This window comes from Trachypithecus francoisi, unplaced genomic scaffold (assembly GCF_009764315.1).
Source record: "Trachypithecus francoisi isolate TF-2019V2 unplaced genomic scaffold, Tfra_2.0 Lachesis_group4, whole genome shotgun sequence".
Classification (NCBI taxonomy): Eukaryota; Metazoa; Chordata; class Mammalia; order Primates; family Cercopithecidae; genus Trachypithecus; species Trachypithecus francoisi.
In genome coordinates this window covers 19,094,006-19,109,132 of record NW_022681469.1, presented here as the reverse complement: position 1 = coordinate 19,109,132, position 15,127 = coordinate 19,094,006, and the positions used below count along the sequence as shown (strand labels likewise).

At 47.5% G+C, this 15,127-nt stretch overlaps 1 protein-coding gene across 3 annotated transcripts in view; it reads right to left on the bottom strand.

The window, feature by feature from the left end:
• HIPK2 (homeodomain interacting protein kinase 2) overlaps window positions 1–6,694 on the bottom strand; it is a 221,726-nt gene extending 215,032 nt beyond the window's left edge. Inside the window, exon 1 of one of the 3 annotated variants that reach the window (XM_033193363.1) lies at window positions 6,240–6,694. In XM_033193363.1, the coding sequence (XP_033049254.1) occupies window positions 6,240–6,258 (19 nt within the window). In that variant the 5' untranslated portion in view covers window positions 6,259–6,694. The remainder of the gene's footprint in view (window positions 1–6,239) is intronic. The other 2 variants (XM_033193360.1, XM_033193358.1) reach the window with 2 other exon arrangements.
• Between the last annotated feature and the right edge of the window lie 8,433 nt (window positions 6,695–15,127).

The following is a 15,127-nucleotide window of genomic DNA, read 5'->3' as shown; positions in this document are numbered from 1 at the left end:
GGGGTGAAATGCAAAGTGATCAGTGGAGTTAAGCAGAAGGTGGCTTTGTTGGGGTGAGGGATGCCAGACACAAGTACAAGAAAAATAAAGACTCACGGCCGAAATGAATGCGAGCTACAGATGAGTCACCAATCCAGGGCTGCGTAAGCTATAACTTAGATGCATTAAAAGGAACAGTCAATTCCACAAATATTTATGAAGTGCCTACTAGGTTTAAGGAACTGCACGGCTATTGTAGGGGATACAAAGATGAATCAGACATGGTTCCTGCCCTCCAGGGGTTCACGATGATGCAAGAACCCTGAAGTCGTTTTTCTCTTATACACGGTACTAATGAGAACATTATTAAAGAGCTGTATTCAGTTTTAACTGCCACCATTTTTTTAAATAGGGAGAAACTAGAGAGAGTTCAGAGGAGAAGAGATGCTTTCAGTGACACAAAACAGGCTCTGTGAGGAAAAAGCTAAAGAGACCCAGTTATTATCTTTAAGTATATGAAAGGTTTTAGAGAAAGGAATTGAGTAAAAGAAAACAAGTTTGAATGACAGCAGGCGAGATTTCAGCCAGGCCCAGGAATTTCTTGACAATCAGGTTAATAGAATACTGGAATTGGTCACTCAGGGAGTTCCAACTGCCCTTTCCTGGAAAAAAAAAAAAGAAATTAATGAACTGACAATTTCAAGTCACGGACATTCACCTTCCTGAAGACGGGGGTGAACTGTATCTCTGTCAAGGTCTTCTGCTCTGGGGCTCTATGCCCCTGAAGCTAGGCCAGGCTTTTCTTTTTCCACAATTCCCTGAATGATCCACTCTGTGTAAGCAGCCACTGAATGCTTTGGAGTGACCGCCTGATCTACAGCCCCACCACCAAGTGCCACTCAACTACCTGGAATACAAGGTCTCAGTCAGGCGACAAGGCTGGGAATCCATTCTCCAACAGCCACGTATGATGCAAGAGTCCACTCGCAACAGAACCTACGACACACCAAATATCGCAAACGAACATCTCTGAGAACTTGTGCAAATTAGAAACATATTTGCATTGGCAAGGATATAAGATTTAAGTAACAAATAGAGGAAGACAGGATATTTTGCAAGTTAGAGACAGTAATATCTAAGGACATTTCTAAGAAAGCTTGTAATGAGTATTTTCTACACTCAGAAACACTTTTCTGAGTCCACGTAAAGAAAATACTTAAAGAGAAAATAGGAAAATGGGGTCTTCCCACTCTTTATTTATTTCCCTATTTATTGAGAAAGAGCCTCACTCCACTGCCCAGGCTGGAGTGCAATGGCACAATCTCAGCTCACTGCAACCTCTGCCTCCTGGGTTCAAGCACTTCTCCTGCCTCAGCCTCCCAAGTAGCTGGGATTACAGGCACCCACTATCACGTCTAGCTAATTTTTTTTTTTTTTTTGTATTTTTAATAGAGATGGGCTTTCGCCATGTTGGCCAGGTTGGTCTCGAACTCCTGATCCACCCACCTCAGCCTCCCAAAGTGCTGGGATTACAGGTGTGAGCCACCGTGCCTAGCCAAGTCTTCCCGTTCCAGCTGAAGAAAACACAGGCATGTCAGAAGTACAAACTGCCACTTAAAAAAAAAGAAGAAAAAATTCCATCTTGAATCAGACCCAAGGTCTAATGAGTCTATGCTTCTTTCACTTCCCCCACCCTGTAAAGTCGAGGACAACGATTAAGATTTTGTTATTTCGACAAACCCAGAACCTGCCACAGGGCCTGGCATACAGCAGGTCCTACATAAATGTTTGCTGGATGAATGCATTAAACATGGGCCCTCGTCTGTCAAGTGGTGGCACACGTGAGTTCATGTGGGTGAAGGGTGCAGGGCGGTGCACAGCACAAAGTCAATATGGCCTAAGTCACCCAGATCACCATGACCCTCAAGCATCTGGGTTTCTTTTAGAGGAAAAATAAAGATCTTCCTATACTCTAAGTTTTTCCTTTTCTTTTTACCCCGCAACAGGGAATTGCCATATGAAATGGAACTCTTGCGAGTTTGGGCCTTTCAAGTTCACATCCCATTGGTGGTTATGTAAAGTCTGCTGCCATTATTCTGAAGCCCGTCTTTGATACCAACCCAAAGTCCTTGAATTGTCATCAATAAGACTACCAGAAAGCATGGGCGAATTACATGGTCAGAGAACAATAAGAAATGCTCACATATCACACCCTCTTGATCATCACTACTTTGCTCCATACAAACCTCAAAGGTGGTTCACCAAGACTGCTGGTCTCTATGGGAGGAAGGGAGAGAGAGAGAGAGAGAAATATAAAACATAAAATACAAAGAATCTGAGCCGCTGTAGCTTACAGAAAGCACCAAATTGCCTTTTGTAGGAAAATGATGTTTAATGCATGATGAGGCAGACCCTGGCTTGTGGTGGGCGACGAGCCTCCCCTTGGAGGAGGCCCTTGGTGAACCACCTCTGGGTGCTCCCTTGCCCAGCCTGCTGCCTTGTTTAGGAACGGATCTTGGTTAAGGGCAAAGTCTTTCATACCTGGGGATACTTTCCAAGAGGCACAGCTGCAGCCCCTGAAACTCTGCCCCAGCAGTTTATTTCCACATTTTTCAAGTAGCACAGAAAGTGCCACAATAGAAGAGAAATTCTCTACCTGAAACTAGCAGAAGCTCAATGCAAATAAAGAATCTGGAAAGGTCACAGAGGGGGTAAAAAGAAGGTTCTTTCTTCTATGGCTATAGGGGGTTTATTGTTGCTGGTGCCCAAACTGGAAAGGGAATCGCAGGAGATTAATAATTGAGATGTTGCTATTATTGGTTTTCTAAACTATTTGTGGGTTATTCTTTCCCTGGAGTCATCATGCCTGTAAGCATCTCAGAAGATAGAGGGATTTAACACACACTGAGAAGATGCTTACTATGGCCAGGGACTTTACATGCACTAGTTTCTAATGGAGTTCCTGCACAATTCAATAAAGCCCAAAGTCATATGGCTAGATTCAAACTCAGGTTTCTCTGATGCAAGTATCATAGCACACTGTCTGAAATCAAGGATAAGATTAAGGCACCTTACTTACTACTCAAATATGGTGAGAAGAAAAGCAATATTTATACTTACTAATTTTTAAAATATAAAACCTAAACACAGGAACAGATATTTTAGGGCATGTATCATCAAACTCTGCTAACTGAAGATGATTCCGAATCTCATTTCTTGGTAGACAGCTTGGTAGATAGGCATCTTCAGGTCTATCTGATGATGAATTGCAGCAGAACAGTTTTTGGAAGTCTGTGAAGTGTTCCTTTACATAAGCCAATAGTAATCAACACAGCATATCTCAGGGAGAGGAAAACACAAATAACTTGGAATTCAGGCTCCTCTCATTCAGAACCCATGGCAATAGAGACCTTGGTTGTTGGCCTTTGCACTAGATATTGAAAAAGCCTTGCTAAGCAAGTTGATAGAGGAAATACAATCACAAGGCAAATGTTTAACCTTCTAAAGAAAATAAACCTTTTTTATAAGAAGTTCAGTTCCAAACCACCAAAAACTAACATGCTATTTATACACCTATTCTTCAAGAAAGCCCAGGAAGACTGATTCTCTTTGCCACCCATTAATTCGTATTATCAAATACCCCTTGTTTCAAAAACAGCATTTCTGTCTAAATCTCTGGCAGTTCAGAAAGCTCCATTAATGCATCTGGGCCTTCACCTGGTATTCCAACCTGGTGCAGCAGCACCCCGTTGAAACAATTCCCCCTTGTGTCACTACACTTTTCCTGAGAAGAATCATGCACAGAGGAGCTCAAAATCCACAAGGAATCCCTCTTCTTATAGAAATCTACGGGAAAAGCTCTGCTCATTTAGTGTGCACACAGGGAGTCCATGTGTTCTGATTGAGATAGGGGAAAAATCAGGTTTCCTGAACCCAGCGGATGTTACCACGGCGGGAGAAAGGAGGTCATCAGAGTCTTGGCACACTCATCAGTGAGTGAATGCGGGTCCTAGCAACCTAATCCTTGATTCTAGAGGTCACCTGTTGTAGAGCATATCCAACAATCTCTTTCAAAAACACCCAGGCCTGGGCTTTTGGAAGAGTGATGTGGGCTAGTTGAGGTGGGATGGGGAAGAAGATTAGAAAAATAATTATAAAGGTGCACAGAGAAACATCCGGAGTAAAAGGGTGCACAGCACAGGAATAATGAAGAAGGCACATGGATAAGATGGAGGGAAACCGAGGGCTGAAAGAGGCCACCACGGAGGTCACCTGAGACAGGGAAGGAAGGCTGGCAAATAAAAACAGTTCACGAGACTTTTGAGATCCATGATTATTCTTAAACCGTAACACCCTACACACCTGCAATTCTTATCTGGCCTAAAGAACTGGAAGAACAATGTAGCAGGAACGGGGAGAGCCAAGTCTCAGCCTCGGGGGCATGGCCTACATTCCATGTGGATTTAGAATGAAAGGAGCAGGAGGAGAACAGTGCAGTTCCCAAGATGGCTTTCCACAAAGTTGACAAAATACACCCCAACTCACATACCCGGTCCCTAGTAACAGGGAAACCAGCCGTTTACTATAGTTCTGAATTCAATGCCAAGTTCCTTCTCGCAACTCACCAGGAGTGTCCAGCAGAGGGAGTCTCAAGGAGGTACTTAATAAAGAGAAAATTGTTTCATTTTAACACTCTAGACAGTGGGAGCATTGACTGTAGCCCCCTCCTGTAGACGTAGATGAACAATGAACGCCCGACATGGGTTCTCCCGCATGTTCACATGTCCACCGGCATGTTCTATTCTGCGTGGTGGAGTGATCAGAAATTTCGTTTTGTTTTGTCGAATGGTTAAATGGACCTTGTGTTCTTCAGAATCAAAGAGGAAAGCCCCTGGAATAACATCTCTCTGTTGCCTTCTAAACAGTCCCTTTGTTTCTAAGAGAGTCTGAAAAAAAATATTTACAGTCCATAGGTTATTTACAGCCTCGTTATCCAGGGCCTGACTGGTAACTTTATTCCGGCCAGAAACCTAATTCATTTGGAGCCCTGACTCTAATAACAGATTTTCTTTTCAGATAAGTTTTTTTTTTTTTTTAATCAGCCTCTTATAACAGAGATAAAACTATTAACGCCTTCCCTGTCTCACTGGCCACAACTGTTCTCCGGATTTACAGGCGGATTACATTCCCCCCTCGCGCCCTCCTCTGTGCCACACAAACCCTGTCCCCTCTCATTTGCGATTTCATCCACAGAATATCTGAACAAAACCGAAAGAAAGCCAGGGGGACCCACACTAAAAGTATGTGAAGGCTGTGATTTCAATGATTTCATGAGACAAACATTTACACGATGAAACGACTGAAAAATCAGATACACTTGGGTTTAAAATTTCTCCTACTACAAGCACACAAAAACACATCGAAGTGTAAAAACTTAGTTGATTCTGGGTTGCTTTCTGGCTGGAAGCTGACAGAACGGACTGAAGAGAAACGAAAGACAGTGTGCGAGGCAGACCTACTGCTTTTCTGCCTTGCGTTCTTTTCTTTCTTGCTAAAGGCAAATGGGGAAAAACACCCCGACGCCAGGTGAAGGTGCACAACACAGGTCGACCCAGACCGAGCCAGAAAAACGTCTCCGCCGCTCCCCCGGCTGGAAAACCCAAAGTCCACGTCCCCTTCCACACGCTAATGCGGGGAGATTTTCGCCTATTTCATTGTTCTGCCTGGCTCTGACATGGACTTTTCATCTCTCTCCCCACCTAGCCCCGTGCATTCCGATTCCACAGCCCCCCCAAAATCGGAGGCTCGCGGAGAATAAAGGAGCGTGGGGTGGGCGCGGAGAGAAATGGGAAGGGGCGCGGGGCGGAGAGCGAAGTGGAAAGGAGGTGCTCCGAAAGGTAATGTGGGGGGGCGGTGGAAGCTGAGCCGCATCACCTTCATTTATCGCAAATAAATAAAAAGCACAGTCACCGGTCCGCCTTCCCCGGCGCCCCTGCCCTCCGCGGGCAGCCGCCCACCCTCGCACACGCCCCCTCCCCTCCTGCGCCCCCGGTCCCTCTCCCCGCCCTGGAAGCAGGACCCTGCCGACGCCGGGTCCCGGTCATCTTCCGGGCGAGGGAGGGGGTCGCGGCCCCCTCGGGCCCCGGGTGGGGGCTGGGGCGGGCGCCGGGGGCTGCGGGCGCGGGGCCGCGGGCAGAACAAAGCTGCGGGGGCCGCGGCGGGCGGCGGGCGCGGGGTCGGCGGGGCCGGGCGCCCCTTACCTTCGTACACGGGGGCCATCGGGGCCGGGGTGTCCGCGGTTCATGGCAACGGGGACGGGAAAGCGGCGCGCGAGCTCGGCCCCCCCAGCCTCAGTCGGAATCTGCCATCTTGAGCCTGTGTCTCCGCTCTCGGCGCAGCCGAGGCCGCCCGCGCCCGCATCACCGCCTCCCGTGGCCGGCGCCGGGGGAGGGGGCCGGGCGCGCCGCCGCCGCCGCCGCCGCCGCTGCCGCCCGGGCCCGGCGCGGGGGGCTCGGGGCTCGGGGCTCGGGGCGGCCAGGCGGGCGGAGCGGCCGAGGCCGAGGCGCCGAGCGGCCGCGGCCCCCGAGCGGGTCCGCGGAGGGGCGGGAGCCGGGGGCAGCGCGCGGCCAGGGCCGGCGGGGCTCAGCTCAGCATGGCTGGGCGCGGGGGCTCCGCAAAAGTTGCTGGCGGAGGGGGGCGGCGGGCGGGGGCGGGGCGCGGGGCCGGGAGAGCCACAGGGAGTCCGCGCGCAATCGAGCGCCGATGGCACGGATGCGAGGCGGGGAAGGCCGAGCCGAAGGGCAGAGCCGCGCCGGCGGCCCGAGGGGACCGCGCCGGGAGGGGCTGCCGCGCAGCGCGGGGGGACTGGGCGCGGGGCGGGCCCCGGGTAGCGGGTGAGAGGGCCGGCCTGGACCCGGCGGGAGCAGGGCTCCGAGCCCAGCGCAGCTGAGCTGGTCCGCAGAGGGGCCCCCAGAACTTTGTGTGTGTGTGTGTGTGTGTGTGTGTGTGTGTGCACGCGCGCGCGTGTGTGCCCAGGTGCGAGGGTGCGCGCGTGTGCTGGCGGGGAGGGAACCGACCCGAAAGAGAGCCCCGGGCTGGCAAAGTGGCTCTCCCATCTCACAGCCGGTGGGCGCTCACGGAGTTAGAAGTGGAATGAATGAATGAAGGAGTGGGCGCGCGCCGTGCTCGGAGGGTGGGTGAGTGGAGGAGCTTCGGAAAGCCACGCGAGGTCAGAGGCACCGAAGCCCTACCGTGCACGCCGCGGAAATGCAGCCCCCGGGGTGGTCGCTGGGTTCCTGCCGGAGTCTGGCTTCGACGTCACCCTGATCTTCGCCTCCTCGTGTCTTCACTGTCCCGAGGGTCCCCCCTCCATCACTGAAGGGGCGCTCACAGCTGTCTGGGTCCTCGCTTTTCACAGCGCTCTCTCCTATCAGGGTTTTCGCTAAACACTCTCCAAACTCTCCCCAGCCCGGAGCATCTCCAGGTTTGCTTCTGCAGCTGCCTCCCGGATGCTTGGATAGGATGCCCTGCCATCCCCTCCAACTTAGGAAGACTTGTTGAGTCTCCTCTTAGGCACTGTTTTTAAAACTGTGGGTCGTGATACAGTAATAGATCATAAAATAAATGCAGCAGAAGGCAACCGGCTTTCAAAAAGAATGACATGGAATCCAATAGAAAATATTAGAGTCCATTGCCCTTAGTAAGGGCAACTATTGTTTCATAAACCTTTTGTTTCGATTATAGGTACTGGACAAGTGTACTAGACCATGATGTCAATTTTATTTCCGACTGTAAATCGTGGGTTTAAAAAAGTTGAAAAGCTATCTTTTTAAGGTGTAAAATAATGATCTCTAATACTGTATGACATTCTTAAAAACAACCCCGTGATTTTCTCACTACTTCTTATCCTTTCCGGTCTCCATCTTTCATTCCCATCCTCCATTTCCCGCCCCGCCCCCCCCCCCCCCCCCCAGCAAAAAAGGCAAACTCTTTAACATTTTGTTAGTGGCACATCACGACCTCTTCGTCTGTGTGATCTTGGACTCTGCCATCTTCCTTGCCCCCATAATCAATGCTACACTTCCTACCCCTTCTCTTAACTTAATGCCATTCACATTTGCAGAATCCTAGACTACTGTTGCTAAAAGGGACCTCAGAGGTCATCTGGGCCAGCCCTACCCTTTTAGAATGGAAGAAATGGAGTCCAGAGAAGTAAAATCTGTTGCCCAATGTCACACAGTATTGAAGCTTAGGAACAGGTCTCGTGGCTCCCACTCTAGTGTTCTTTGCTCCACACCTGTCATTTATCTCTTTCTCTTCTATCCTCCCTGCAATCTTTAACTTTAGTCTTGGCCCAGGTCATCCTAAATACTGCCATCTTCATAATATGTGGTTCTGGCCATGCCACGCTCCTAGCTAACATCCTCTAAGGACTCAAGCTCTGCAGGTGGGGCTGAGTTTTCTAGCGCCTTGGCTTTTCATCAAGGCAGGTGAGTCCTGACTTAGCTTTCTAAGGACATGAGTTCAGCAAGTCACTACTTTTCTAGCCAGACTGGTTTACTTGTAGCCCACTGCCAGCCTCACCCATCTCTGTCATTGTGCCTTTGCCCAAGCTGTCACTTTCGCACCCATTTTCCCAGAGGGGTGCCTTCTCCATCTTCTCTCTTTAACCAGATTCTACCTGTGCCTGGATCACCTCCTCCACAAAACAGCCCAAGATAGCATGGGAGTAAGTCAGACCTAGGTTCAAATCCTAGCTCTTCCACTTAACTATGTGATCTTGGTCAAATTGCTTAACCTCTCTGAGCCTCAGTGTCTGTATATTGATTATGAGAAGGAGAACAATAGTAGTGTTCTCCTTTTGCATATATAAATCTCTATCATAGCCTTCACCAGACAGGTATGTAACTCCCTATTACATACATACCCTACATACATGTCTCTCTGCCCCTTTCTAGTGCTGACCATTAGAACTTGCTGCCATAATGGCAGTGTAGCCACTTATGTCTGTGGAGCCCATGAAATGTGGCTAGTATGACTGAGGAACTGAATTTTTAATTTTAATAACTATGGGTGGTTAGTGGCTACCATTTTGGACAAGGCATCTCTAGACTGTAAGCTCAGTAAGGACAGAAACCATGTTTTTCTTGCTTTGTATTGTATGTCCAGTAACTGTGCATTGCCTAATGCATGGTGAGTACTGCACACGTATTTGTTGAATGGATGATAGCTGCAATTTGTTGCATGCCCCATTGTGTCCAGCACAACACTAAGAACTTGATAAAAGGCATTTCATATTGTCCTCTTCACAGCCCCTGAGGCTGGGTTAGATTACAGAGAGAGTTTTGTATAGAGGGCAGACATATAGTAGGGATTCAATAAAAGTTATTATTATTCTGACTCCTCCCTGTGACCAGCCCCACTGACTTTTGTCTCATCTTTCCTTAGGCTCACAGAATATTTCCTGCCTGTTGCTCACGCTCTGTTGTCCACAGCATACCCCTACCCTAGATGGCTGACTCTTGTCTTCTGTGTAGGTACCCTGTGTTCATAACTGGACTGGCAGCGTCTTGGAGCAAGGTCCCTGCTTTACAGGACTGCCTCTAAACTCAGCACTGACCAGTGTTCATGCCCTCTAAGTCCATCCCAGCTGCTGTCTAGCAGTGAGTGATTCTAGGCAATCTTAAAATGAATATCACTTGTGTCAACTGAAAACATTTTACAGGTAGTCTCCTCCCCATAAGAAGGGAACCATCTTGGGCAAGGAAATAGAGTCCCATGAAAGGGGAACAAGATGGAGCCATACGGATAGAGGCCTATTTTCTTTTCAGGCCGCTATGACTGAAGCTGTATCCATGAGATGCAAAACATGCATTCAATTGAGCTAGCGTAGTTGGTATGATATAATGGAAAAATATTCTTGAAATGAGCTTAGATTTTCTTTCATGAATTGGCAGACTGAGTATACTAATTGTCTCCTTTCCCTCTGGGGACTGCAATCAAGTGGCAGCAAGGTATAAACCTAACAGTGAAATGTCACTGAAGGAGAGCATGGGAGCTGGGAGGAGAGAGGATCTGCGACAGAGCCTGGAGAGTACCAGTATTTGAGGCATGGGAAGAGGAAAAAGAGCTCCACATGGACGAGATGGCAGAGAAGTTGGAGGACAGCCAGGACAGGGGGATTCCTCAACATCCCAGCGAGGTCAACAGTGCTGCATGATACTGAGAGGCCCACGTCAGATAAAAGCAGAAAGGCAGCTGGGTGCTGTGGCTCACGCCTGTAATCTCAGCACTTTGGGAGGCCGAGGTGGGCAGATTACCTGAGGTCAAGAGTTTGAGACCAACCTGGCCAACATGATGAAACTCCGTCTCTACTAGAAACACAAAAAATTGGCTGGACGTGGTGGCAGGTGCCTGTAATCCCAGCTACTTGGGAGGCTGAAATAGGAGAATCACTTGAACCCAGGGGCCAGAGGTTGCAGTGAGCCAAGATAGTACCGTTGCACTCTAGCCTGGGCGACAAGAGCTAAATTCCACCTCAAAAAAAAGCGGGGGGTTGGGGAGGGCAGAAAGGCATCCATTGGATTTAGCAACGAGAATTGCATTAGTGACTTTGGTGAAACTAGTTTGGAGGGAAATACGGGTTTCTTAAATTCCACCTGAATATGTGTCCTGTTTTATGGGTGGTGATAGTAGAAGGATGGGGAGGGCTAGGGAGGTACCAGAAAAGAGAACCAGAGAGTACTCCAAGCAGAGAGGGCATTGCCAGTCATGGCCTGAGACAATGACAGGGTTCTGGGAGCTGTCCCATTTGGCTAGAGATAGTGTGCATTGTATTTTATTTATTTAATAAACACATTAGCAGTCAGTGTTCTAAGGAGTTTAATCAATCATTTAAAAAAATCACTTTTTTTTTTTTTTTTTACAGTACATGGAACTCTACATTGCTAAAATACCGTTTAATTTCAGGGTGCATTGAAGAACAATAATAAAGGCAAGAAAACTGGAAAGGATATAGTAACCATCTATACCGTTACCTCTCCTTAATTTGCCTTTCTACAAAATGGTGCAAGTCATATCTTTCTTGGGAGTTGGTAGAGTGAACATGGGGGAGCTTTGACCTTATTTCAAGTTCATTTTGCTTACAGGACATGGAACGAAGGGTCTTTTTTTTTTTTTCATGTATGCCTATAGTTGTGAAGCTGCACAACATAACAATATCTTCAAGGCCACAGGATAGAGATAACCCTCTTTTTGGTGTATGCATTTAGGTGTGTATGTCTCTGTTACTCTCAGGGTATTCTTAGCATGATGTCTGTGTGGCTCATATCTTATTCTCACTTGGTGTATGTTGCTTTTATTTTCCTGACAGCTCCTTATTTTCCATGTCCGAGCCTGTGGTTTATCTCTCGAGGATGTGCCTGGGGGAGGTAGGTCACTGTCTCAAGTTCTGTCTTTTGATATCACACCTCTCTTTTGGTCTCTTACTCTATCTCTATTTTCTTCTCTTTCTGACTATGTGTCTAATTTTCTTTTTCTTTGTATCTTTCTATCTTTTCCATACATTCTTTGTTTCTTCTTCCTCTCTTTTTCTTTTAATTCTGTTTCTTAACAAGTCATAGTAGAGACCTATTTTTGTTTGGATTATTCTTAAGAAATTACCTTGTCTTTCTGCTTTAAACCTTTGATCGGTTTCAATGATACAATATGTAACACAGTAGTATTTAATAACAAAACTCTTTAACTGAAAGCTTCAGTGACAAGACATTACACTCACAGAGAATTTAAAAGAGTAGACATTGCATTCAAATGAGGAACAATAGAGCTGTGGCTTTAAGGGCAAAGGGGAGAGCGAGGCTTGGCAGAGTGAAGGGAATCTGATTGTGGAAATGGCAGTCTTGGAGAAATTACACTGGCAAAATCAGGGGAATAGGGAAACATCATTCATTTTCTGCTTCTGCTCCTCGAAGGAAAATGATCAGACACCTGAACAGGGGTGCAGGAAAAGCAAAGCGATGCTGTAAGAGCATTCAGCAGAAAGGAATTATGGCAAAAAAAAAAAAAAAGTGAAATCAGCCCATGAATGAAAAGAAGCTGTAATGTAGATGCACAGAAGGTAGGGCGATTTTGTTGGAGGTTGTGGGAATGGCAGATTAGGATGGATCTGCACACGAGAAGCAGTTCAGAGAAGCAACCCAACCCTGCAGAGAAATTTCTGTGATGATGGGAGGAAGGTAATAGTTTGGTTTCCCTGACCTGCGGTCCAGGCTGAACTTGGACAGACTAGGTAGAAATGGTGCAGAAAGCAGCTTGAGGGTGGAGGTAGAAATAAAGGTAGAACGAGGAGAGCTCTTTTGAAAGCCTACAGGTCCTGTTAAGCCAAGTTAAGCCTACCTCAGTCATGAATAAGTGGACCTGCGCGTTTCTGTGCAGTGTGTAGTTTCAGTTGTGAGGTTTCCTCCCACTGACATGAAAGAGCTTGCTCCTATGTGGCAACCCCTGGAGGGGCTTGACCGTCCTGGCAGAGGGCAGTTAGCACTCACTGTTTGCTCTGAGGTTGCCAGTGGCTTCTTGGATGCCAAATCGGGTGCCCTTTCTCAGTTCCTCCTCTGCTTGATCTCTAAGCAAACATGAGTTAAACGCTGTTAATCACCTCACTCTTCTTGGCTCAGTCCCTTCTCTTTCACATCCTTCACATGTTTGTTTAGTTTTTGTTTTGTTTTTGTTTTTGTTTTTCAATATTTCTAGTCCTTCCTCCCTTCACATGCTTGTTTAGGTTTTTGGGTTTTTTTCCCAATATTTCTGGCCTCCCTTTCCTTCCCTTGCCTTGCCTTGCCTTGCTTTCCCTTCCCTTCCCTTCCCTTCCCTTCCCTTCCCTTCCCTTCCCTTCCCTTCCCTTCCCTTCCCTTCCCTCCCTCCCTTCCTCCTTCCTTCCCTCCTTCCTTCTGCCTGCCTGCCTTCCTTCTGCCTGCCTGTCTGCCTGCCTGCCTTCCTTCCTTCCTTCCTTCCTCTCTCTCTCTTTCTTTCTTTCTTTCTTTCTTTCTTTTTCTTTCTTCCCGAGAAAGTCAATTCACCAAATGTTTAGCTACAGCTTACTATGTGCTAGATTCTATAGCAGGAGCTGGGAGTATAAAAGGGAATAAGCCATAGCCCTGGCTTTCAAGGAGCTCAAGTTCAAAGAAAAACCACTAAGCAAGGAGCATGATACACTGTAATGAGTGCAGCAGTAAAAAAGATGCACATGGTCAAAAGATAGTACAGATGGACAAATGGCAAGGAGTGTGTTTGGGGCAGGGGAAGTGGCACGTCTGTGTCCGGTACTGTGAGTTCTAGCAGGGAACAGCATATAGGATAGGTATGAGTGTCCAGGATCTGTAAGAAATTATAATATTGCTAAACACGCAAAGCAAGGCTGAGACAGTGGTCGAGAATGACGCTGGAGATTGTATGCCAAGCTGAAGAACTGGTACTGTATTCTGAATGCACCAGGTGTGAGGAAAAATGAATTCAGTTTTGAACATGTTGAGTCTAAAGTACCGATGAGATATTCAGATAGGGATACTCAGTTGCCAGGTGGGTGTACAGGACTGGAGCTCAGCCAAGAGTTTTTAATGGGAGATAGAGATTATTTTGAGTCATCAGTAAGTATATAATGGGTGGCTCATCCACAGAAGGAGGTGAGATCACACAGGGAGAGGTTACATGGCAGCATTTCTCGAAGTGTGGTCCTCGGACTGCCTGCATCGAAGGGGCCTTCTAAGGACGCAGACTCCTCAGGCAGAACCCCAAACCCACTGACTCAGGAATCTCTGGGGGTGGCACCCAGCAATCTGTATTTTGAATTTACTCCCTAGGGGATACATTTACACAAAGCAGTTCCATAACTGCTGGTGTGGAGGGAGAGGCTAAGGGGCTAAAGGAGGGAACTAAGAAGAGAGAGACCTGATCATTTAGGGGCCATGTCCTTCTCCCTTCACCCTCTTTCTTGATGGACTGAATCTAAGCTCTTTTCTGTTCCCTTTCTGCTTGTTCTCTTGGCAAGCTCATCTCTAGATCTCTGAGGCTGGTATTTGAATTGACATAGTCTCCTTAGCTCTTGTCCCACGTTTCCACCTGCTTTCTGGACACCTCTACCAAATGGAACTCATCTCCTCCCAAACCTGCTTCTGGTAAACAATAACCACCTCCTAGTCCTTCAGCTCCAGCCATTGCAGGTCAACCGCCAGGACCCATTGTGTTGTTATTGTTGTTGTTGTTGTGAGAGCTTTTCACATTCTTCCACTCCTCTTTCTTTCTTTTTTTTTTTTTTTTTTGAGACAGAGTCTCGCTCTGTCGCCCAGGCTGGAGTGCAGTGGCCGGATCTCAGCTCACTGCAAGCTCTGCCTCCCAGGTTTACGCCATTCTCCTGCCTCAGCCTCCCGAGTAGCTGAGACTACAGGGGCCCACCACCTCGCTCGGCTAGTTTTCTTTTTTTTTTGTATTTTTTAGTAGAGACGGGGTTTCACTGTGTTAGCCAGGATGGTCTTGATCTCCTGACCTTGTGATCCATCCATCTCGGCCTCCCAAAGTGCTGGAATTACAGGCCACTCCTCATTTCTACTGGCAGTACCTGATTCAGCCTATCCCCACCTCCTCCTTGGGCTAGTGTGCTATTTTTTTTAACAGGTGTTCCTGACTCCAGTCTGTCCCTCTTCTTTAATTAACATAACTCATTGTTGACAACAGTGTCTTCCTGCGCACTGCATACCATTGCTCAGAGATGTTCAGAGTCACCATATTACCTGCACAATAACCTTCATAACCTTCATCACCTAAATCCCATCGTGATCTGCCCAAAATTCACTTCCCAATCTCATTTCCCACTCTTGCCTCTCATGCACCCTAAACAATAGCTGCACATCTTTGTCTTTGTACACGCCAGCCTCTCTGCCCAGAGTGTCCTGAGCTCCACGTCTTCCCCATCCTTTAAGACCTAGTTCACATGCTATTTTCTTCATGAAGCCCTTCCTGTCCCCCAGCCCACATCCCCAGAGGTAATGTATCCTTTATTCTCCCCAAAGCATATTTTAGGTCTGTTTCTGCTGCATTCGTTTTTTTCCTATCTAGTATTACAGGTTTTGTTTGTTTGTTTGTTTTTTAAATGTCTCAC